Source organism: Nerophis lumbriciformis, linkage group LG07 (genome assembly GCF_033978685.3).
Source record: "Nerophis lumbriciformis linkage group LG07, RoL_Nlum_v2.1, whole genome shotgun sequence".
Classification (NCBI taxonomy): Eukaryota; Metazoa; Chordata; class Actinopteri; order Syngnathiformes; family Syngnathidae; genus Nerophis; species Nerophis lumbriciformis.
Window position 1 is genome coordinate 23,598,489 of NC_084554.2, and position 27,022 is coordinate 23,625,510.

General features: G+C 38.9%; 2 protein-coding genes across 2 annotated transcripts in view; one reads left to right on the forward strand and one right to left on the reverse strand.

Annotated features, from left to right (window-relative positions):
* Positions 1-10,588, forward strand: part of dok6 (docking protein 6) — a 141,791-nt gene extending 131,203 nt beyond the window's left edge. The window contains exon 8 of the mRNA XM_061965625.2: positions 9,569-10,588. Within this exon, the coding sequence (XP_061821609.2) occupies positions 9,569-9,759 (191 nt within the window). The 3' untranslated portion in view covers positions 9,760-10,588. The remainder of the gene's footprint in view (positions 1-9,568) is intronic.
* A 65-nt stretch (positions 10,589-10,653) lies between these two features.
* On the reverse strand, positions 10,654-26,944 carry cd226 (CD226 molecule). Its single transcript, XM_061965624.1, has 6 exons — positions 26,757-26,944; positions 22,308-22,643; positions 21,875-22,246; positions 20,637-20,739; positions 10,955-11,009; positions 10,654-10,805 (listed from the first exon to the last, which is right to left on the reverse strand). The coding sequence occupies exons 1-6, from the start codon at positions 26,932-26,934 to the stop codon at positions 10,737-10,739; spliced, it is 1,113 nt and encodes a 370-aa protein (XP_061821608.1). The 5' UTR covers positions 26,935-26,944; the 3' UTR covers positions 10,654-10,736.
* Positions 26,945-27,022: the final 78 nt, after the last annotated feature.

Here is a 27,022-nt window from a genome sequence, read left to right on the forward strand (position 1 = left end):
TTTTTTTACTGTTTATGGAGCATTTTTTCATTTCTCTACACGTGTGCAGCATTGAAATGGAGCTCTTAGTTTGATCAGTGATGTGATAGAAGGAGATTTTACAGAGAGGAAGCAGCTCTCAAAGGAGTGCGGCTTGATAAGACTTATCTGCAACAGGCGACATAGATCATCGCTGGATGCAACATCCTTCTCTTTCACTTTCTCTTTTCAATGGGAGGACAGCAAATGTGGGGGAAAAAATGTAAATAATATTTGAGTATTATTTATTATTAGAGCACAATGTTTCAATACGTTTTGAAATATTAAGGTGACTTTTGACTGATGACGTGGCAATCAATTATGATCCAATAAAAATATTTCAAAACAAAAAATGTAATTAATGATTAATGAAAATAATATTTAATAATCTGTAATTAATAATATTAATAATATTTATGTATCAACATTCCCTTCGTTTGTAAAAATGCCAAATTCATGTTTCTGAATGGAGTTGTGAAAAAGGCAATAAATAATGAAAAAATGTTTATCCGCCTTTAAATAATAATTTTGAAAAAATCTAAATCCAAGCATTATTTATTCAAGAATTCTTGCAAATAAAATGATTTTAAATTTAAAAATGATTTACATTTTTGCTCACCTTGTAAAATAGAAAACAATTAGCAAAAACAATGTTGAATTGCAGGTAAACATAGGTGTTTATTTGTTTTAAACAAAATACTTTTTGCAAATAATACAAAATTAAATGATTTTGTATACACATTTTTATATTACCATATTTTAATGTTATTCATGCATAATGATGCAAAAAAATTAAGTTTTTACTTAAAAACTGAAATTTATATTTAAAAAACACTCTTCCTAAAAAATACAATTATTAAAACATGTGTGTGTGTTTATTTATATATATATATACAAACCCCGTTTCCATATGAGTTGGGAAATTGTGTTAGATGTAAATATAGACGGAATACAATGATTTGCAAATCCTTTTCAACCCATATTCAATTGAATGCACTACAAAGACAAGATATTTGATGTTCAAACTCATAAACTTAATTTTTTTTTTGCAAATAATAATTAACTTAGAATTTCATGGCTGCAACACGTGCCAAAGTAGTTGGGAAAGGGCATGTTCATCACTGTGTTACATCACCTTTTCTTTAAACAACACTCAATAAACGATTGGGAACTGAGGAAACTAATTGTTGAAGCTTTGAAAGTGGAATTCTTTGCCATTCTTGTTTTATGTAGAGCTACGGTCGTTCTACAGTCCGGGGTCCCTGCTGTCGTATTTTACGCTTCATAATGCGCCACACATTTTCGATGGGAGACAGGTCTGGACTGCAGGAACCAGGAAAATACCCGCACTCTTTTTTTTACGAAGCCACGCTGTTGTAACACGTGCTGAATGTGGCTTGGCATTGTCTTGCTGAAATAAGCAGGGGCGTCCATGAAAAAGACAGCGCTTAGATGGCAGCATATGTTGTTCCAAAACCTGTATGTACCTTTCAGCATTAATGGTGCCTTCACAGATGTGTAAGTTACCCATGTCTTGGGCACTAATGCACCCCCATACCATCACAGATGCTGGCTTTTGAACTTTGCGTCGATAACAGTCTGGATGGTTCGCTTCCCCTTTGGTCCGGATGACACAATGTCGAATATTTTCCAAAAACAATTTGAAATGTGGACTCGTCAGACCACAGAACAGTTTTCCACCTTGAATGAGTCCATCTTAGATGATCTCGGACCCAGAGAAACCGGCGGCGTTTCTGGATGTTGTTGATAAATGGCTTTCGCTTTGCATAGTAGAGCTTTAACTTGCACTTACAGATGCAACAACGAACTGTATTTAGCAGAGGTGTGGACTCGAGTCACATGACTTGGACTCGAGTCAGACTCGAGTCATGAATTTGATGACTTTAGACTCGACTTGACAAAATGTAAAGAGACTTGCAACTCGACTTAGACTTTAACATCAATGACTTGTGACTTCACTTGGACTTGAGCCTTTTGACTTGACATGACTTGACATGACTTGCTACTTTCCCCAAAATCCAACGCTTAAAAAGTTATTTGGGAGCGCTCCGTATTTTTCATTTTCTTCGTCTGTGTCTCTCAACGTGTTGTTCCTGTCAGCTGGTGTGTTGTCAGTACAACAGCCAATCAAATTAGATCTACGTTGTTTTCATCACGCAGCATTCATCCAATCAAATTGCAGTACAACCACCGAACAAGTTGTCAAACAACGCAACAATTATGCCAAAGTTGGTTTCGTTCGGGTATAAAAACTACGACTTGGTCAACAAAAAACGAATTGCCGTATGGAAATCACGCAGTTCGAATATTACAGACGGAGACGCAACAACGTTCAACATTTGAAGTTGCACAAAGAAGGGTAAGTTTTGAATGTAAGATAACGTTTATTGGCTAAGTAACGTGACTTTTATTTGCTGTGTAGTTAAATCAGTGAGGCTGCAAACTCACTGCTAACGTTATAACCATAGACATCTTATAAGTAGACGCAGCATGGAGCGCTACTGCCTACTGGCGCAGACGAGGCGCGGGGCCGCCATCTTGGAGTGGTGATCCGCTCCACTCAGTGCAATTCATTTGGCAGGAACAATGAACTGTCAGCGCATTTAATTCATTTTACCTCACTGAATACCACTGATTTTCACCCCCCTTTTTTGTCATACGTGTAGCTATGATAACAGACACATGTTTTGGCGTGTTTTAGTATTCATAGTTTGCTTAACAGTAATATAATATTCTTATATGCTATAAGTGACCAGACGTCCGAGATCAAAACTGGGATTATAATCCTAGAGAAGGGGAAAAAACGGTAAACTATTTTTAAGTTGAAGAAACAATATGATTAGGTTATATATACATGCATATATCCTACATAAACAATGTATGAATACATTAGATATCTATATATCTTAGGGACCTATAGACTGTATCTCTGTTGCTGCAGCAGCAGAGAGTTTATTCTGTCTTGACACTTTGTATTGATATTTTCTATTACATTCTTCCCTTAAATGATAATATTTGCAGTGATTGTTTTATATGTATTATTTTATGTAAGTCGCTTTGGATAAAAGCGTCTGCCAAATACTTAAACATAAACACATATAAACACCTGAAAGTCTTCATATCAGCTAAAACCACCAATCTGTTTCACTGGATTCAGAATAAAACCAAATTCTGTTTTACCCAACAATGTTAGTATTTGAATATTGTTACTTGAAGACTTATTCCTGGTTACAATTATACTGTTAAGAAAGTATTGTCTTATACTTTACCTAAAATGAGAATGCATCATAATCAGTGGCGGCTGGTGAATTTTGTTTTAGGTGGGGCTGAAAGTTTGTAAACCAAACCCCTGTAGGGGCGTCATCCTCCCCCAGAAGATTTATTTGTGATTTTCACATACAAATATTGAAGATCTTTGATCCTTCTCAACTCTGTGGTAATATTATTTTCATAAGATACAACCAATAGTACGTTAATGTTAAATCTTACTTGTGAAAAGTAATCCCCCGATTCCTATTTTCAACAGTCCGCTCATTTGAGCAGGAAAACGCTGAACACCAGCCCGGCATCTTTGTTTTCTACCTGTCAACTGTCAGTTTAGGCTGCTCGCCGGCTCCTCATCACCACTTCAAGATGGCGGCCAAATTGCTCACGTCACAGCAACCTGCGTCTACTTATAAGATGTCTATGGTTACAACGTCATTGCAAACACGGCAATCTGTTGCGTCCACTGCAGTTTGCTACCTTATTCATACTTTTTGTCAAGTGATTTTTTTTTAAGCAGGGTTGCATGAGGTACCTACACATAACGTTACGTTAGACAATGTATCACACACAGTAACGTAACGTTAGTCAATGTATCACACACAGTAACGTAACGTTAGTCAATGTATCACACACAGTAACATTACGTTAGTCAATGTATCACACACAGTAACATTACGTTAGTCAATGTATCACACACAGTAACGTAAAGTTAGACGGTGGTCAGCAGCACCGCGTATTTTAGCCACATACAAAAAGACAAACATAGTCAAATAAAGGTCAGTTAAAATGTATACTATATTAAGAATATGTGTACATATTGCATGGGTCCTGACATCTAAAAAGTACAACTCTGTTCATTGTTATGTTCATATATTTGTTATGTTTTTCATGTGTACGCACACATAAACACACATACAGTATGAGATGAGATCAATGAGATAAGGTAAGAACAGGATAGAAACTGCTGTGGAACTAGTTACAATGCAATATGCCATTGAAATACAATGTTAACACTTTTGTGCAAATAAGTACAGTTGCACTTGTTTTTTTCAAATGTGTTTATTCTGTAAAGGAATGAGTTACATGTTTAAAATGACTGGTTAATAGTGCTATTTTGAAGTGCAATGTCAGCACTATCTTTTTCCCTGCAATTTCAAATGCACTTGTTTTAATAAATAAATACAGCATTTTAAAAGCATACACAATCTGTGTAAATATATTAGTCTGTGGTTAAACGACTTGAAAGGACTCGAAACTCAAAATGCAGGACTTGGGACTTGACTTGAGACTTTCCAGTCTTGACTTTGGACTTGACTCGGACTTGCTCTGTCTTGACTCGGGACTTGACTCGGACTTGAGGGCAAAGACTTGAGACTTACTTGTGACTTGCAAAGCAATGACTTGGTCCCACCTCTGGTATTTAGTAACAGTGGTTTTCTGAAATGTTCCTGAGCCCATGTGGTGATATCCTTTAGAGATTGATGTCGGTTTTTGATACAGTGCCGTCTGAGGGATCGAAGGTCACGGTCATTCAATGTTGGTTTCCGGCCATGCCGCTTACGGGGAGTGATTTCTCCAGATTCTCTGAACCTTTTGATGATATTATGGACCGTAGATGTTGAAATCTCTAAATCTCTTGCAATTGCACTTTGAGAAACGTTGTTCTTAAACTGTTTGACTATTTGCTCACGTAGTTGTGGACAAAGGGGTGTACCTCGCCCCATCCTTTCTTGTGAAAGACTGAGCATTTTTTGGGAAGCTGTTTTTATACCCAATCATGGCACCCACCTATTGCCGATTAGCCTGCACACCTGTGGGATGTTCCAAATAAGTGTTTGATGAGCATTCCTCAACTTTATCAGTATTTATTGCCACCTTTCCCAATTTCTTTGTCACGTGTTGCTGGCATCAAATTCTAAAGTTTAATGATTATTTGCAAAAAATCAGTTTGAACATCAAATATGTTGTCTTTGTAGCATATTCAACTGAATATGGGTTGAAAATGATTTACAAATCATTGTATTCCGTTTATATTTACATCTAACACAATTTCCCAACTCATATGGAAACGGGGTTTGTACATATATACAGGTAAAAGCCAGTAAATTAGAATATTTTGAAAAACTTGATTTATTTCAGTAATTGCATTCAAAAGGTGTAACTTGTACATTATATTTATTCATTGCACACAGACTGATGCATTCAAATGTTTATTTCATTTAATTTTGATGATTTGAAGTGGCAACAAATGAAAATCCAAAATTCCGTGTGTCACAAAATTAGAATATTACTTAAGGCTAATACAAAAAAGGGATTTTTAGAAATGTTGGCCAACTGAAAAGTATGAAAATGAAAAATATGAGCATGTACAATACTCAATACTTGGTTGGAGCTCCTTTTGCCTCAATTACTGCGTTAATGCGGCGTGGCATGGAGTCGATGAGTTTCTGGCACTGCTCAGGTGTTATGAGAGCCCAGGTTGCTCTGATAGTGGCCTTAAACTCTTCTGCGTTTTTGGGTCTGGCATTCTGCATCTTCCTTTTCACAATACCCCACAGATTTTCTATGGGGCTAAGGTCAGGGGAGTTGGCGGGCCAATTTAGAACAGAAATACCATGGTCCGTAAACCAGGCACGGGTAGATTTTGCGCTGTGTGCAGGCGCCAAGTCCTGTTGGAACTTGAAATCTCCATCTCCATAGAGCAGGTCAGCAGCAGGAAGCATGAAGTGCTCTAAAACTTGCTGGTAGACGGCTGCGTTGACCCTGGATCTCAGGAAACAGAGTGGACCGACACCAGCAGATGACATGGCACCCCAAACCATCACTGATGGTTTGGGTTGGTTTGGTTTGCATTTCCTTTGGAAATCGAGGTCCCAGAGTCTGGAGGAAGACAGGAGAGGCACAGGATCCACGTTGCCTGAAGTCTAGTGTAAAGTTTCCACCATCAGTGATGGTTTGGGGTGCCATGTCATCTGCTGGTGTCGGTCCACTCTGTTTCCTGAGATCCAGGGTCAACGCAGCCGTCTACCAGCAAGTTTAGAGCACTTCATGCTTCCTGCTGCTGACCTGCTCTATGGAGATGGAGATTTCAAGGTCCAACAGGACTTGGCGCCTGCACACAGCGCAAAATCTACCCGTGCCTGGTTTACGGACCATGGTATTTCTGTTCTAAATTGGCCCGCCAACTCCCCTGACCTTAGCCCCATAGAAAATCTGTGGGGTATTGTGAAAAGGAAGATGCAGAATGCCAGACCCAAAAACGCAGAAGAGTTGAAGGCCACTATCAGAGCAACCTGGGCTCTCATAACACCTGAGCAGTGCCAGAAACTCATCGACTCCATGCCACGCCGCATTAACGCAGTAATTGAGGCAAAAGGAGCTCCAACCAAGTATTGAGTATTGTACATGCTCATATTTTTCATTTTCATACTTTTCAGTTGGCCAACATTTCTAAAAATCCCTTTTTTGTATTAGCCTCAAGTAATATTCTAATTTTGTGACACGGAATTTTGGATTTTCATTTGTTGCCACTTCAAATCATCAAAATTAAATGAAATAAACATTTGAATGCATCAGTCTGTGTGCAATGAATACATATAATGTACAAGTTACACCTTTTGAATGCAATTACTGAAATAAATCAAGTTTTTCAAAATATTCTAATTTACTGGCTTTTACCTGTATATACACATATATATATATATATATATATATATATATATATATATATATATATATATATATATGTATATATATATATACACATATATGTGTATATATAAATATATATATATATATATATATACATATATATATATATATATATATATATATATATATACATATATATACATATATATATATGTATATAAACATATATGTGTATATATATATATATATATATATATATATATATATATATATATAAATAAATAAATGATAAATGGGTTTTACTTGTATAGCGCTTTTCTACCTTCAAGGTACTCAAAGCGCTTTGACACTACTTCCACATTTACCCATTCACACACACATTCACACACTGATTCACACACTGATGGAGGGAGCTGCCATGCAAGGCGCTAACCAGCACCCATCAGGAGCAAGGGTGAAGTGTCTTGCTCAGGACACAACGGACATGACGAGGTTGGTACTAGGTGGGGATTGAACCAGGGACCCTCGGGTCGCGCACGGCCATTCTTCCACTGCGCCACGCCGTCCCTATATATATATGTATATATATATGTATGTATATATATTAGAGCTGCGAATCTTTGGGTGTCCCACGATTCGATTCAATATCGATTCTTGGGGTCACGATTCGATTCAAAATCGATTTTTTTTTTTTCAATTCAACACGATAATCGATTAAAAAACAATTTTTTTTTTCAATTCAACACGATAATCGATTCAAAAACGATTTTTTTTACCCGATTCAAAACAACTTTTTATTCTCTCAATACATAGGATTTCAGCAGGATCTACTCCAGTCTGCTGACATGCAAGCAGAGTAGTAGATTTTTGTAAAAGCTTTTATAATTGTAAAGGACAATGTTTTATCAACTGATTGCAATAATGTAAATTTGTTTTAACTATTAAATGAACCAAAAATATGACTTATTTTATTTTTGTGAAAATATTGGACGCAGTGTGTTGTCAAGCTTATGAGATGCGATGCAAGTGTAAGCCACTGTGACACTATTGTTCATTTTTATTTATTTATTTTTTATAAATGTCTAATGATAATGTCAATGCGGGATTTTTAATCACTGCTATGTTGAAATTGTAACTAATATTGATAATGTTGTTGATAATATTCATTTTTGTTTCACCACTTTTGTTTTGTTCTGTGTCGTGTTTGTGTCTCCTTTTAATTGCTCTGTTTATTGCAGTTCTGAGTGTTGCTGGGTCGGGTTTGGTTTTGGAATATGGTATTGCTGTGTATTATTTTGTTGGATTGATTAATAAAAAAAATAAAATAAAAAATGATTTTTGATAAATGAGAATCGATACTGAATCGTACGACGTGAGAATCGCGATTTGAATTCGAATTGATTTTTTCCCACACCCCTAATATATATATATATATATATATATATATATATATATATATATACACACATAATTTCAACATAGCAGTGATTAAAAATCCCTCATTGACATTATCATTAGACATTTATAAAAAATGAACAATAGTGTCACAGCGGCTTACACTTGCTTCGCATCTCATAAGCTTGACAACACACTGTATCCAATATTTTCACAAAGATAAAATAAGTCATATTTTTGGTTCATTTAATAGTTAAAACAAATTTACATTATTGCAATCAGTTGATAAAACATTGTCCTTTACAATTATAAAAGCTTTTACAAAAATCTACTACTCTGCTTGCATGTCAGCAGACTGGGGTAGATCCTGCTGAAATCCTATGTATTGAATGAATAGAGGGCAGCACGGTGGAAGAGGGGTTAGTGCATCATACAGTATATATATATATATACTGTATGTGTGTATACATATATATATGTATATACATATATATATATATACACACACACATATATATATATATATATATATATATATACACACATGTACAGTATATATGTGTATACATATGTACACATGTATATACGTCTGTGTATATATATATATATATATATATATATATATATATATATATATATATAAAATATATATATATAAAATATATAAATGCATGTGTATATCCATCAATCCATCCATTTTTTACTGCTTGTCCCTCTCGGGGTCACGAGGATTGCTTGAGCCTATCCCAGCTGCATTTGGGTGGGAGGCGGGGTACACCCTGGACAAGTCGCCACCTCATCGCAGGGCCAACACAGATAGACAGACAACATTCACACTCACATTCACACTAGGGCCAATTTGGTGTTGCCAATCAAACTATTTTATATATATATTTATTATGTTTAATTATATATGTAATTATATTTAAATAAAAATGTTCTTGCTAAAATTATCCTGCATCTGTGTTTTTATCACGATTCACACTTAAATACATTTTAAAAATTCTAGCAAAATATGATATAAAAGTGCTCTGACTCACAGGTCAAATACTTGTACGGAAACAACATCACACATTTATTGTAGACAAATGTTCTCCACATTTATAAAAAAATAATGATACAAGTTAAAGTATATATAAGTGGAACGACATCATTCATCCTTGTGCTTACACTGGTTGCTAGGAAACAACATCTGATATATTTGTATTCCTCCCAGGAAGCAGCATGGAGATGACGTTCATCCCAAGAGCGCAGACCTTCCCCAGCTTCCTCTCCCATCAGCCTGAGATGGAAGAGCATGAGAAGCAGCAGCAGGAGGATGGAGGAGGGGGGAGGAGGCACCAGGAAGAGGCGCCATCGCCCTCTAGTGGCCGAGTAGCCACTTGCAGCCTGAGGCCACTTCAATGACAGTTGGTTAGACTTTGGACACTTTTGAGCACTACTGTAGACCGAATGTAGAACTATGTATAGTCACACGTGTATTATATGATGTCATTTATGAAGTTTATTCATGATCGTGTCCACTTTGTTTTGTATGTTGTGTGACAGCAGAAGTAGCGTTTTATAACAAGTGTGGTTTTCAAACGCTTTTATGTTAAAGCCAACATTTACAACTAATTTATTTCACATTAAGAAACTGTCATAGGTCATTAGTCTTTTTTAAATAGTTACTGTTAATTTATGATTTCATACTGTTGGATGTTTTTGTTTGTGGTTGTAGTGGTGTAAAAAACAGCTGTGTAATATTTTTGATGTACTTTAGAGAGGCAAATGTTGATGAAGTCAGATTTTACCAGGCAAATTGCATCAATACATGTATGAAAATTATTGTCATTAGGATGTTTTGTAAAAATACTTGAATTAAGTTACAGAAATATTTGAAAATAGGCATTTTATTTGATTAGATCTCCAATAAAATACAAAAAGCTTGAAGCGGGCTAAAGATTAATATAACTAAAGTCAATTAATTAAAGAACGTTTTTTTTTATTAGTCCATTCTTTGAAGTAAAAAGTGCCTTTCGACCCACTGCAACCTTTTGTTTTAATGTATTGTCTACTGTACACACATCTTCTAGAAATGTACAAGCACTTACGTCTTCTAATGCGTCACTTTATTTCATTTAGCCGTCATATTTGTCTGATTTACCTTGATAGCACTTTCATGTTTCAACTTGTGTAAATACTGTCTTTTGATGATTGAGGTAATAAACTTGAGTGTTGTCATGTGTCACTTTTATTTCATGTCACTTTTATTTCAGTTAAAAGTTAAACTGCCAGAAAGTTTTCCTTAATAAAAGTATTGTTGCTCACACACGAGAGAGGGAGGGTGAAGAATTACAAAGATGGCTGCCGAGTTCATCACTGCGCTTCACTTGCATGTGGTCTCAATAGACTTGTGTGCATGTAAGCTCTCTCGCCCACCAGCGCCGCCATCTCTCTGGAGACACACGCACCTTGGTTTCAAATGAGATGAAATAAAAGATGACAAATCAAAGTTGTGTTAGCATCACCCACATTAAAGGCTATTAAATGCCTGAACAGATCTGGCAGATCTTTATCTTAAGGGGTGTTTTGTATTTAATACAGAACAATGATGCCTTACTTGTGTGTGAGATGGGTGGAGCTTATCCCTCACCTCCTCTGTCCTGCTCTTCTTCCTGTTTAGTAAAGCACACAACTTACAAACCGTTTCCATATGAGTTGGGAAATTGTGTTAGATGTAAATATAAACGGAATACAATGATTTGCAAATCCTTTTCAACCCATATTCAATTGAATGCACTACAAAGACAAGATATTTGATGTTCAAACTCATAAACTTTTTTTTTTGCAAATAATAATTAACTTAGAATTTCATGGCTGCAACACGTGCCAAAGTAGTTGGGAAAGGGCATGTTCACCACTGTGTTACATGGCCTTTCCTTTTAACAAGACTCAGTAAACGTTTGGGAACTGAGGAGACACATTTTTTAAGTTTCTCAGGTGGAATTCTTTCCCATTCTTGCTTGATGTACAGCTTAAGTTGTTCAACAGTCTGGGGGTCTTCGTTGTGGTATTTTAGGCTTCATAACGCGCCACACATTTTCAATGGGAGACAGGTCTGGACTACAGGCAGGCCAGTCTAGTATTCGCACTCTTTTATTATGAAGCCACGTTGATGTAACACGTGGCTTGGCATTGTCTTGCTGAAATAAGCAGGGGCGTCCATGGTAACGTTGCTTGGATGGCAACATATGTTGCTCCAAAACCTGTATGTACCTTTCAGCATTAATGACGCCTTCACAGATGTGTAAGTTACCCATGTCTTGGGCACTAATACACACCCATACCATCACAGATGCTGGCTTTTCTACTTTGCGCCTATAACAATTCAGATGTTTTTTTTTTCCTCTTTGGTCCGGAGGACACGACGTCTACAGTTTCCAAAAACTATTTGAAATGTGGACTCGTCAGACCACAGAACACTTTTCCACTTTGTATCAGTCCATCTTAGATGAGCTCAGGCCCAGCGAAGCCGACTGCGTTTCTGGGTGTTGTTGATAAACGGTTTTCGCCTTGCATAGGAGAGTTTTAACTTGCACTTACAGATGCAGCGACCAACTGTTGTTACTGACAGTGGGTTTCTGAAGTGTTCCTGAGCCCATGTGGTGATATCCTTTACACACTGATGTCACTTATTGATGCAGTAAAGCCTGAGGGATTAAAGGTCACGGGCTTAGCTGCTTACGTGCAGTGATTTCTCCAGATTCTCTGAACCCTTTGATTATATTACGGACCGTAGATGGTGAAATCCCTAAATTCCTTGCAATAGCTGGTTGAGAAAGGTTTTTCTTAAACTGTTCAACAATTTGCTCACGCATTTGTTGACAAAGTGGTGACCCTCGCCCCATCCTTGTTTGTGAATGACTGAGCATTTCATGGAATCTACTTTTATCATGGCACCCACCTGTTACCAATTTGCCTGTTCACCTGTGGGATGTTCCAAATAAGTGTTTGATGAGCATTCCTCAACTTTATCAGTATTTATTGCCACCTTTCCCAACTTTCACATCTTTGTCACGTGTTGCTGGCATCAAATTCTAAAGTTAATGATTATTTGCAAAAATAATGTTTATCAGTTTGAACATCAAATATGTTGTCTTTGTAGCATATTCAACTGAATATGGGTTGAAAATGATTTGCAAATCATTGTATTCTGTTTATATTTACATCTAACACAATTTCCCAACTCATATGGAAACGGGGTTTGTACAATATAAACACATTCAGGACAGCTGGCTACAGGTACAACGCTCCATGGTTCGAATCCAGGTGAGGGGTGAGCAGGTCAGAGAAGGTAAGGTGTAGGAGACAAAATTGCACAAGATTGCACACCTGAGAGAGAAACTTGTTTGCTGGCTAAGAAAGGCCCTGCCTGGATGCCAACAGGCAGCCTACAACTCACATAGACACTGGAGTACCTGGAACTGGACAACAGGATCTTAAGGCCCTCGTCATCAGACAACAATCACCACCACCTTGGAGTACATCACCACAGGCCATTAAAGTACCAGTAGTGTTGACTTTAGATGCATGATTGTGTTTCATTATTATACCCTCTAAAAACATCCAGAAACCACCAACAATACCACATTTACATGTCGTCACCTGAAAAGTAGCCAATATTGTTAGAAGTGCCAACGCAGACAGACTATTTTAGCGGCGCATTGATAGCAGTGAGCTAATGCTAGTTTACGCTGCTACTGTTGACACACTATAAGCTGGCTTCTGCTTTGTCTTAAACTTGCTAAAAGTAAATTTGAGATTATAATTCATGCAGCTCTCGTGGTAGTAGACAAATGTGGCCATGGACTGACAGGTTGGTCGACATTGACATCCCCCTAGACCGGGAAAAAGGCGTAGTTGCAAGGCGTAGTTTTTTTTAACCTTTCAAGAGGATTTCGATCGATTCTTCAACTAAACGGGACTATGTGAACGTCCAGACAGTCGGGGTCCCAGCGGGAGTGGAAATTGTATAGTAAGTGTTTTATTATGGTTAATTTGGATGTTTAGCACTTAGCAATGCTGCAGATGCTATAGTGTCAGGATAAAGCTACATCTGTTTAGCACACTTATTGCTAACCCTCTTTGTGTTTGGGCTCAAAAATATAAGGTTCTGTTTCATATTTTTTCCCAAAGTAATCATTGTTGGCTCTCTCAAAGCCTGTTTGATTAGTATTGTTGTTGATGGGGAAGGGATCTGTGGTCCCCACCAATACGTCACAGATCACGTGACTGGCTTCCTCTTTAACTCTCAAAATGGCTCGGGAATCTCCGTGACAGTTTTATGATTTTGATCATATCTAGTTATTCGCAAAATGTTGAATTCTTTTAATGTCATAAATCAAATGTATAGGATAATAGCTTCAACATAGAAGCAACTTGTTTTTCCACTCAACGAGTACTTCAACACCTGTAGATACAAATGAACTGATATCAAGACAAGAAAAGTCCTTGCATTCCGCATGGAGGAGGTCCAGCATCCTGAAGCTTTGCACAAAGTGTGAGGACTAGTGAGTGGAACAGGAACACAGACACTTTGGGCAACAGAAGCCCAGTAAGGAGCCATGAAAAGGAAATCCCTGCATGGCATGTACCACCAACAAATTTCAGAAGGACAGCAAGAAAACATACCATACAGGAATAAGTAAAAAACCCAAAACCAGTGAAGTTGGCACGTTGTGTAAATCGTAAATAAAAACAGAACACAATGATTTTCAAATCCTTTTCAACTTATATTCAATTGAATAGACTGCAAAGACAAGATATTTAATGTTTGAACAAAGAAACTTAATTCAAATAATCATTAACTTAGAATTTATTGGCAGCAACACATTGCAAAAAAGTTGGCACAGGGGCATTTTTACCACTGTGTTACATGGCCTTTCCTTTTAACAACACTAAGTAAATGTTTGGGAACTGAGGATATCAATTTTTGAAGCTTTTCAGGTGGAATTATTTCCCATTCTTGCTTGATGTACAGCTTAAGTTGTTCAACAGTCCGGGGTCTTCGTTGTCGTATTTTATGTTTCATAATGCGCCACACATTTTCAATGGGAGACAGGTCTGGACTACAGGCAGGCCAGTCTAGTACCGGCACTCTTTTACTACGAAGCCACACTTTTGTAACACGGGCAGAATGTGGCTTGGAATTGTCTTGCTGAAATAAGCAGGGGCGTCCATGAAAATGACGTTGCTGGCAGTTTTGGCAGCATATGTTGCTCCAAAACCTGTATGTACCTTTCAGCATTAATGGTGCCTTCACAGATGTGTAAGTTACCCATGTCTTGGGCACTAATACACACCCATACCATCACAGATGCTGGCTTTTGAACTTTGCGCCTATAACAGTCCGGATGGTTCTTTTCCTCTTTGGTCCGGAGGACACGACGTCCACAGTTTCCAAAAACAATTTGAAATGTCGACTTGTCAGACCACAGAACACTTTTCCACTTTGCATCAATAAATCTTAGATGAGCTTGCAAAGCCGGCGGCGTTTCTGGGTGTTGTTGATGAATGGCTTTGGCTTTGCATAGAAGAGTTTTAACTTGCACTTACAGATGTAGCAACGAAATGTAGTTACTGACAGTGGTTTTCTGAAGTGTTCCTGAGCCCATGTGGTGATTACGTTTACACACTGATGTCGGTTTTTGGTGCAGCCTGAGGGATCTAAGGTCACGGGCATTCAATGTTGGTTTTCAGCCTTGCCACTTATGTGCAGTGATTTCTCCAGATTCTCTGAACCTTTTGATGATATTACAGACCGTAGATGGTGAAATCCCTAAATTCCTTGCAGTAGCTCGTTGAGAAATGTTGTTCTTATACTGTTCGACAATTTGCTCACGCATTTGTTCACAAAGTGGTGACCCTCGCCCCATCCTTGTTTGTGAATAACTGAGCATTTCATGGAAGCTGCTTTTATACCCAATCATGACACCCACCTGTTCCCAATTAGCCTGTTCACCTGTGGGATGTTCCAAATAAGTGTTTGATGAGTATTCCTCAACTTTCTCAGTCTTTTTTGAAACATGTTGCAGGGATCAAATTCCAAATGAGCTAAAATTTGCAAAAAGTAACAAAGTTTACCAGTTCGAACATTAAGTATCTTGTCTTTGCAGTCTATTCAATTGAATATAGGTTGAAAAGGATTTGCAAATCATTGTATTATGTTTTTATTTACAATTTACACAACGTGCCAACTTCACTGGTTTTGGGTTTTGTAATGCTAGCAGCACAAGATCAATTGAAGTCGGGGTCTACCACATCAGACAGGACCAAAGAAAGAAGCCCTAGAGCAGGGGTGTCAAACGTACGACGAACAGGTTTAATCCGGCCCGCAGTCCGCAAGATGGGTTTGTTAAGAATAAAAATGAGCTGCAAATTTTTATTAAAGGAACCACTGTTCTAAATGTGTCCACTGGATGTCGCATTAGCAATTATGTTAGGCAAGCGAACAAGCCAAGCCCCAGAGGTGGGACCAAGTCATTGCTTTGCAAGTCACAAGTAAGTCTCAAGTCTTTGCCCTCAAGTCTCGAGTCAAGTCCCGAGTCAAGACAGGCAAGTCCGAGTCAAGTCCAAAGTCAAGACTGGAAAGTCTCAAGTCAAGTCCCAAGTCCTGCATTTTGAGTTTCGAGTCCTTTCAAGTCGTTTTAACCACAATGTAATGTAATGTATTTACACAGATTGTGTATACTTTTAAAACGGTGTATTTATTTATTAAAACAAGTGCATTTGAAATTGCAGGGAAAAAGATAGTGGTGACATTGCACTTCAAAATAGCACTATTAACCAGTCATTTTAAACATGTAACTCATTCCTTTACAGAATAAACACATTTGAAAAAACAAGTGCAACTGTACTTATTTGCACAAAAGTGTTAACATTGTATTTTCATGGCATATTGCATTGTAACTAGTTCCACAGCAGTTTCTATCCTGTTCTTACCTTATCTCATTGATCTCATCTCATACTGTATGTGTGTTGATGTGTGCGTACACATGAAAAACATAAGAAATATATGAACATAACAATGAACAGAGTTGTACTTTTTAGATGTCAGGGCCCTATGCAATATGTACACATATTCTTAATATAGTATACATTTTAACTGACCTTTATTTGACTATGTTTGTCTTTTTGTAGGTGGCTAAAATACGCGGTGCTGCTGACCGCCGTCTACGTTACGTTACTGTGTGTGATACATTGACTAACGTAATGTTACTGTGTGTGATACATTGACTAACGTAACGTTATGTGTAGGTACCTCATGCAACCCTGCTTAAAAAAATCACTTGACAAAAAGTATGAATAAGGTAGCGAACTGCAGTGGACGCAACAGATTGCCGTGTTTGCAATGACGTTATAACCATAGACATCTTATAAGTAGACGCAGCATTGGTTGCTGCGACGTGAACAATTTGGCCGCCATCTTGAAGTGGTGATGAGGAGCCGGCGAGCAGCCTAAACTGACAGTTGACAGGTAGAAAACAAAGATGCCGGGCTGGTGTTCAGCGTTTTCCTGCTCTAATGAGCGGACTGTTGAAAATAGGAATCGGGGGATTACTTTTCACAAGTAAGATTTAACATTAACGTACTATTTGTTGTATTTTATGAAAATAATATTACCACAGAGTTGAGAAGGAGCAAAGATCTTCAATATTTGTATGTGAAAATCACAAAGAAATCTTCTGGGGGAGGATGACCCCCCTACAGGGGTTTGGTTTACAAACTTTCAGCCCCACCTAAAACAAAATTCACCAGCCGCCACTGATTATGATGCATTCTCATTTTAGGCAAAGTATAAGACAATACTTTCTTAACAGTATAATTGTAACCAGGAATAAGTCTTCAAGTAACAATATTTAAATACTAACATTGTTGGGTAAAACAGAATTTGGTTTTATTCTGAATCCAGTGAAACAGATTGGTGGTTTTAGCTGATATAAAGACTTTCAGGTGTTTGTATATGTTTAAGTATTTGGCAGACGCTTGTATCCAAAGCGACTTACATAAAAAATACATATAAAACAATCACTGCAAACATTATCATTTAAGGGAAGAATGTAATACAAAATATCAATACAACGTGTCAAGACAGAATAAACTCTCTGCTGCTGAAGCAACAGAGATACAGTCTATAGGTCCCTAAGATATATAGATATCTAATGTATTCATACATTGTTTATGTAGGATATATGCATGTATATATAACCTAATCATATTGTTTCTTCAACTTAAAAATAGCTTACCGTTTTTTTCCTCCTTCTCTGGGATTATATTCCCAGTTTTGATCTCGGACGTCTGGTCATTTATAGCGTATAAGAATATTATATTACTGTTAAGCAAACTATGAATAATAAAACACGCCAAAACATGTGTCTGTTATCATAGCTACACGTATGACAAAAAAGGGGGTGAAAATCAGTGGTATTCAGTGAGGTAAAATGAATTAAATGCGCTGACAGTTCATTGTTCCTGCCAAATGAATTGCACTGAGTGGAGCGGATCACCACTCCAAGATGGCGGCCACGCGTCTCGTCTGAGCCAGTAGGCAGTAGCGCTCCATGGTGCGTCTACTTATAAGATGTCTATGGTTATAACGTTAGCAGTGAGTTTGCAGCCTCACTGATTTAACTACACAGCAAATAAAAGTTACGTTACTTAGCCAATAAACGTTATCTTACATTCAAAACTTACCCTTCTTTGTGCAACTTCAAATGTCGAACGAAGTTGGAAGTTGTTGCGTCTCCGTCTGTAATATTCGAACTGCGTGATTTGCATACGGCAGTTCGTTTTTTGTTGACCAAGTCGTAGTTTTTATACCCGAACGAAACCAACTTTAACATAATTGTTTCTCACTGGCACTTTGTTGGACAACTCTTGTTCATTGGTTGTCCTGCAATTTGATTGGATGAATGCTGCGTGATGAAAACAACGTAGATCTAATTTGATTGGCTGTTGTACTGACAGCGCACCAGCTGACAGGAACAACACGCTGATCGACACAGACGAAGAAAATGAAAAATACGGAGCGCTCCCAAATAACTTTTTAAGCTTTGGATTTTGGGGAAAGTAGCAAGTCATGTCAAGTCAAAAGGCTCAAGTCCAAGTGAAGTCACAAGTCATTGATGTTAAAGTCTAAGTCGAGTTGCAAGTCTCTTTACATTTTGTCAAGTCGAGTCTAAAGTCATCAAATTCATGACTCGAGTCTGACTCGAGTCCAAGTCATGTGACTCGAGTCCACACCTCTGCCAAGCCCGTATGCCAAGCAAGAGGTACACAGTAAAGCGTGGTTGCAACTCCTCGCCCTCAACATAAATGAATCATAAAACCTGTCATTTTACATCTTCTGCTTCGAACACATCAAAAAAGGGAATAGTGGACGCAGAGTGGAATTCAACCCTCTTGAATAGTTTCTCTCTCAGTGTGTTGAGTTAGCACAGGATTAATATGTGGAAATGACAAATGAGAGATTTTATTATTCATTTGTTCAATCCCTGATAGGCTGCGACTTAAAGTTTGATGGCTTCGTAGATGCCTTGTAGTGCTTTGTGGACTTGGAGAAGGCATTCGACGGTGTCCCTCGGGAAGTCCTGTGGGGAGTGCTCAGAGAGTATGGGGTATCGGACTGTCTGATTGTGGCGGTCCGCTCCCTGTATGATCAGTGTCAGAGCTTGGTCCGCATTGCCGGCAGTAAGTCGGACACGTTTCCAGTGAGGGTTGGACTCCGCCAAGGCTGCTCTTTGTCACTGATTCTGTTCATAACTTTTCTGGACAGAATTTCTAGGCGCAGTCAAGGCGTTGAGGGGATCCGGTTTGGTGGCTGCAGGATTAGGTCTCTGCTTTTTGCAGATGATGTGGTCCTGATGGCTTCATCTGGACAAGGATCTTCAGCTCTCGCTGGATTGGTTCGCAGCTGAGTGTGAAGCGACTGGGATGAGAATCAGCACCTCCAAGTCCGAGTCCATGGTTCTCGCCCGGAAAAGGGTGGAGTGCCATCTCCGGGTTGCGGAGGAGACCCTGCCCCAAGTGGAGGAGTTCAAGTACCTCGGACTCTTGTTCACGAGTGGGGGAATAGTGGATTGTGAGATCGACAGGCGGATCGGTGCGGCGTCTTCAGTAATGCGGATGCTGTATCGATCCGTTGTGGTGAAGAAGGAGCTGAGCCGGAAGACAAAGCTCTCAATTTACCGGTCGATCTACGTTCCCATCCTCGTGTATGGTCATGAGCTTTGGGTTATGACCGAAAGGACAAGATCGCGGGTACAAGCGGCCGAAATGAGTTTCCTCCGCCGGGTGGCAGGGCTCTCCCTTAGAGATAGGGTGAGAAGCTCTGTCATCCGAGGGGAGCTCAAAGTAAAGCTGCTGCTCCTCCACATCGAGAGGAGCCAGATGAGGTGGTTCGGGCATCTGGTGAGGATGCCACCCGATCGCCTCCCTAGGGAGGTGTTTAGGGCACGTCCGACCTGTAGGACACGTTGGGCAGGCTATGTCTCCCGGCTGGTCTGGGAACGCCTCGGGATCCCCCGGGAAGAGCTGGACGAAGTGGCTGGGGAGAGGGAAGTCTGGGCTTCCCTGCTTAGGCTGCTGCCCCCGCGACCCAATCTCGGATAAGCGGAAGACGATGGATGGGCTTCGTAGATACACTGACAAAACATCTAAATTAATTGTCATTTGTTGACTTTTTGAAACTGCACACATTTTTTCCTCAGAATTTTCAACTAACTTGAAGTGTTTTGTCAAGAGGATTATTTTAATTATGTATATTTTCCGAATGTACTTGTTCTTTTTTGGCCAAAGTAATACGAAGAAAACAATCTGAAGTTGTCTTTAAGTTATCGTGTCAGGATTTTACCAGTCCGGCCCACTTGGGAATACATTTTCCTCCATGCGGCCCCTGAGCTAAAATGGGTTTGACACCTCTGGTCTAGAGAGCGCAGCACATCGCAGCAGGGTGGAAGATGCTAGCGGGCAGAGGTTACCAAATATGGACTGGAGGTCCCAGAATCGTAGACATAAACAAATGGCGGTCAAGAACACCCGGATCCAGACAGACAGTGATGGTGATAAATATATCGATCTCGACTGATACAGCAGCAACATCCGGAAAAAGATGGATGTTGCTGCAAGCGTGAAGGTAAGAATGCTGCTAGTAGTGAAAGAATATAATTGTGTTCTTGCTTTAACTGACCTCAAGACCTTCAAAATCAACATAATGGAAAAAACATGACATTAAAGACTCCTACCTGCGCCTCAGCAGGATGATGGTCAGGATCGTCAGCAGGATGAGTCCAGCAGTGGCTGTCCCCAAGTAAACAAACATCATGTACACGGACAGGCTGAAGCCACCTGGTGATGACATCAGTGTGAGAGGACACCAATGAATATGACGTACTTGGTAGGGTTGTAAAAAAAAAATCTATTTTTGAATGACTTGCAATTCTTATTTGTAACGATTCTTAAACGATTAAAAATAAAAAATAAAATTAAAAAAATTCTTAAAAAAAAAAAAAAAATTGGGGGGGTATTTTTATTTTGTATCTTTCTTGTCTCGCCACTCAGGCAAATCATCCAGTTGATGTAGACGCCCGTATGGTAAAAAGTAAATGGGTTGTACTTGTATAGCGCTTTTCTACCTTTCTAAGGAACACTATTTCCACATTCACCCATTCACACACACACATTCACACACTGATGGCGGGAGCTGCCATGCACGGCGCTAACCAGGCCCATCAGGAGCAAGGGTGAAGTGTCTTGCTCAAGTACACAACGGACGTGACTAGGATGGTAGGTGGGGATTGAACCAGTAACCCTCAGATTGCTGGCACGGCCACTCTCCCAACTTCGCCACGCCCCCCGTATCTGCTGTACAGATTTACTTTAGAAAAGAGAAGTGTTGGATACTTCTCCAGTTGCCTCATTTGTATTTGACTTTATTAAATGTTTGGGTAGCATTTTGAAAAATAAAACCAGTTTTCTTTTAAGTAACAAACATTTATCACAGCTGGAGGAATGTAGTTAATAATAGAACTGGCACCCAATGTTAAATTAAAGTCCCAACGATAGTCACACACACACTAGGTGTGGTGAAATGATCCTCTGCATTTGACCCATGCCCATGTTCAGGGGAGGGGAGCAGTGAGCAGCAGCGAGCAGCAGCGGTGGCCGCGCCCTGGAATCATTTTGGTGATTTAACCCCCAATTCCAACCCTTGATGCTGAGTACCAAGCAGGGATGCAATGGGTCCCATTTTTATAATCTTTAGTATGACTCGGACGGGTTTGAACTCACGACCTCCCAGTCTCAGGGCGGACACTCTAACCACAAGGCCACTGAGCAGGTCCAGGTTATTAAAAAACATATTGATTTTGAATCGACAATTGGTTGCAATCATGAATCGATTCTGAATCGAATCATTACCCACATGAATCAAATCGAATCATGTGGTGCCCAAAGATTCACAGCCCTAGTATTTAGTATTTACCAGTAGCTGGCACTGTGACCATGACCGTGCTGGTCTTCAGGCCAGCGTCCGTGCTGAAGCTACAGCGGTAGAAGCCGCCGTCTTCCTGCACCACGGCCGTCAGGTGCAGACTGACGTCCAGGCTGTCCTCGCAGCTGACGTGACCGCGCTCGCTGTAGTCTTCGCTCAGCGTGCCGCCCTCCACGCGCTTGCATATGCCGACGATCGCCCACGGGTGACCCAACGCCATGTGCTCCACCACCGACTGCAGAACGGTGCCGTTGTGCCCATGGCTGCACTCAATGGTCAGGTTGTTGCTAGGCGCCGCCGTCAGGTGAGCGTCGGCCTCCATGACCGCAGCGTTTTCTTCTGCTTCGTCTGCGGGCGGTTCGTCTATGTGGGGGCAGGAAGTTAAATGTCAGCGAAAAGACAACAATGGGAGTGAAAAGGTTACCTAAGTCCTCCACTTGGATGATTCGGTTCCAGGGGCCTTGTGGGAACGTCTGGAGAGAGCAGCGATAAACTCCGATGTCCTGGTGGGTGACGTTCCTCATGGTTATACTTCCGTCCATCGGCGTGGTCCTCAAGAACTCGATACGGTTCCGGTAATGATAAGTAGTAGCTACTCCGTACTCGGGGTGGAAAACAGCGATGGAGTTCGGGTCTGGGTCTTTGGTCCAAGACACCATAGTGAGGTTGGCATCCCACGGACACAAGCAGTCGAGTAGCATCCCTTCCTGAAGGTGGATGGTGATCGTCTCTTTGTCTTGGACAGCACCTGGACACGCCCCTTTATTGGGGTTTGGAAACCATCGTCATGAGTGACACAACACTTTGAGGGATTTTTGTAAACCACCACAGAAATCTACTAAATAAGGGAGATCATAGCCATAGAACTACATACGGTTTGGCTACTCAGTGGAATACAGCGGTTTTCATTGGTTCTGAAATGATGTGTTCAAGCACACTGCGAATGTCTGAGTCGTCAGTCTTCACGTTTGATAAAAAAGGTGAGAGACGATGGAATTCAAGAAAGAAGTACGGCGGTAGCGTCTGTTACAATAGGACTGTAATGTAAAGGTTCCTAGTTAACACGATTTGCAGGGGGGACGGTTTAAGGGAGACACATTACAGAAAGTGTGTGTCATAATTGTACTGGCGGGGCTTTCTAACCAGATGAAAAACATTTGAATACTGGAAGCAACAATAAAGAGTAGGGGTGTCCCGATACGATACATAATCACCACAAATCATACATACCATAAATTCCGTACAATAAGCTGCTACTTTTTTCCTGCGCTTTGCACCCTGCGGCTTATAAAATGGTGCGGCTAATTTATGGACAGTCATAATTCAAAAAGTAAAATAAAACAAGAAAATACTATGGCACCATCTTTTGGAAGAGTTCGCTCACAGCAGGTGCTGCAGTGTCATTCCAATTAGTGCTTTCAAATCGAAAGAAGAGTGCCATTTAGTCTTCAAATCGTCTATAGCGTTCTACTATATATATTCTTAATTCATCACTCCAAGCAATGTTTGAAAGTTCTACAATATAACTAATATAATTCATACTTGCTAAAACCATCCCATGTGTGATGTCTGTAGGATTTGTTTCATGCATATTTGTACGCACTATCTTAATGTGTTGAAGCTATCGTTAGCATTACAAAATATGCTAACACATTTACGAGTGTTTGTTAGCATGATCAACTTACAATAAATAGTATTCTTTTTGTTATATATTTTAGTTTTGTAAATTCACCAAAACAGCACCGTGGAGGTATTGAGTCTGTTTAGCTAATTGGAAAGCTAGCTTTCGCAGCTCGTGGGTCCATGACGATGACTTCTGTTTTTATTTTTATCAGCCATTTTACTGCCGTGTTGCAAACACCATTTGGAAAAAAATAAAATTTACAAAATCTTTCTGTGTAAATAACTAATTTCACAACGTATATATCTCCGGCTTATAGTCCAATGCAGCTAATATATGGAAAATATTTTGTATTCTAAATTTTAGTGGGTGCGGCTTGTATACAGGTTTGATTGATTAAAACTTTTATTAGTAGATTGCACAGTACAGTACATATTCCGTACAATTCACCACTAAATGGTAACACACGAATGAGTTTTTCAACTTGTTTAAGTCCACGTTAATCAATTCATGGTACAAATATATACTATCAGCATAATACAGTCATCATACAAGTTAATCATCAGAGTATTCACATTGAATTATTTACAATCCGGGGGGTGGGATGTGGAGGTGGGTCGGGGGTTAGGTTAGATTGCTATCAGCATATTTCAGTCATCATACAAGTTTATCATCTGAGAAATGAACATAGAATAGAAGAAGAATAGAATAGAATAGAATGGACTTTATTGTCATTATATTTGCATATAACGAGATTAAGGACTCCAATTTAAGGTGCGGTAGTGGGAACAAATATGGGGTAAAAATAAATTACACAAGAGGTAATAAAGAAAAAAAAAAGAAAAATAACAATTGAAATAAACAGACTACTATCCAATACAAATAATAAGCAATCCTGTACAATATACAAAACACTGTAGAAATACAAAATACTGTACAATATACAGAACAGGACAAGAGTACCGGAGTAATAAATAACAATCAGTGTCGGACGTATTGCACTCGAAGGGTAATATTGCACAGTAGGGTATTAGGGTAGGATATTGAATTTGTAACAGTGTAGGTCTCACTTCGTAGGATATGTACAGCGAGCAGTGAACATAGTGAGCTCAGAAAGCATAAGAACAAGTATATACATTTGATTTATTTACAATCCGAAAATGAGGTGGGGTGAGGGGGTTAGGCTCGGGTTGTAGCTGCCTGGAGGTGTTCTTTTAGTGCGGTTTTGAAGGAGGATAGAGATGCACTTTCTTTTACACCTGTTGGGAGTGAATTCCATATTGATGTGCCATAGAAGGAGAATGAGTTAAGACCTTTGTTAGATCAAAATCTGGGTTTGAGGAGCTCCCCCCAGTGTTGTGGTTATGACGGTCATTTACGTTCTGGAAGTAGTTTGACATGTACTTCGGTATCAGGGAGGTGTAGTGAATTTTATAGACTATAGGTGCGCTCTATAGTTCGGAAAATACGGTACATTTATTTTTTTGTAGCGTGGAATGTTAATAAAAGGCTTGATCAAGTGAAATTAGTCAATCGGAGAACAATTGTCGGTATGAAAAACCCTAACCTGTTTATCATGAACCATCTGGAATGGACATATGCTGTCTTTAAGTTGAAGGGAAGGGATTTTTTTTTTTTGGCCACTATAATAGGATAGCATAGGATAGGATAGGTCTTTATTGTCATTGCACAAGTACAACGAAACTTTGTTATTCATTAGGTTCAGCTCACAATGCAGTAGGTTGAATGACGCGGACACGTTTGTTACTGGATATTTTCTAACACATTCTACCTTGGAGGCTTTTTGTATGTACTGTAAGTACTATGCAACTTTAATTATTTGATATTTGTTTATATTGACAAATGTGCTGTTTCAATATTGTTAAATGAAGGACACTTATTACCTATGTTTAGCTTGTGTGCTATTGTGTGCTTAGCTGTTGTGTAGCTGCTGGCTCCTGGTCACCTATAGCCTTCACTAAATTACAAGAAAAGATCAACCTTGCTTACTAAGAGGACATTTGAAACTTGAAAGTTTGCAAGTTTTTATAGCTACAGCACTCATTTCTCCCTGCAGATAGCGCCATCGAATCGATTTAGATGTAAGATACTGTAGATCAGGGGTCCCCAAACTACGGCCCGCGGGCCGGATCCGGCCCCCCAGCATCCAAACTACGGCCCACAGGAAGTCCCAAGTTAAAAAAAAAAAGTTTTTTTTTCTTTCTAATATTTCCTTTCTAATCCATTTTCTACCGCTTGTTACTCTTGGTGTCTCCTAGCTCCAAATCATATTGTCTAAAAATGAATTTTCCCATCGATAACGTGACAATGTTAAATGTTGATGAACATCAATGTTAATTGATGTTAAATGACAAAACGGATTATAAAGACAATGTATATATATATATATATATATATATATATATATATATATATATATATATACACATACATATATATATATATATATATATATATATATATATATATATATATATACACATACATATATATATATATATATATATATATATATATATATATATATATATATATATATATATATATATATACATACATATATACATACATACATACATACACACATATATATATATACATACACACATATATATATATATATATATATATATATATATATACATACACACATATATATATATATATATATATATATATATATATATATATATATATATACAGCCTGGCCTCCGGACAATTTTTTTTAACCCAATGCGGCCCCCGAGTCAAAAAGTTTGGGGACCCCTGCTGTAGATACTGTGAAAAAACTAATTTACATCCATCCATCCATTTCCTACAGTGTGTCCCTTTTGGGATCGCGAGAGGGCTGCACTCGGGCGGAAGGCAGGGTACACAATCAACCGTATTTTTAGTTAATTAAAAGGGGATTACCTTTAACATATACTTGTATGACAGTTGTGAATGTTAAAATGTTACTAAAGCAGACAACAAAGAGTGACTATGAAACTAATAATTTACTTTACATGTAATATTGGGGTGATTGGAGGTCAACCAGGTCGACTTTGAGGGTTCTACTGTAATTTAGGGGTGAATTTCTGCCGCCTACAGTACAATATACACAATAATACTACATATTGGACTGTCAAACGTACTTTCGATGTGGTACATCATTTAAGATAAAAGCACATAAATAATATCACATTCCAATCAATTAGATATAGACAGAATAACAACACGTTTGCAGCTTACCTTTAAGAGAAGCGAGAAGAAGAAGTACCATGAAGTACCAGCGCTCCTTTTGTACGACATCCATCTTGGCCCGGCGAAGAAGAATGAAAGCAGCATTGATGACACCAGAGTGGAACAACACCACGAGCTGCAACTTCCTGCTCGCTCTCGGGTCACCGAGACACAGCACACTCTTCATATTAGCTCGCTGCTAGCTCAGTGTACACAAACACACACACATACACACACACACACAAAGGCAGTTTATTAATTGAGGCAGGAAGATT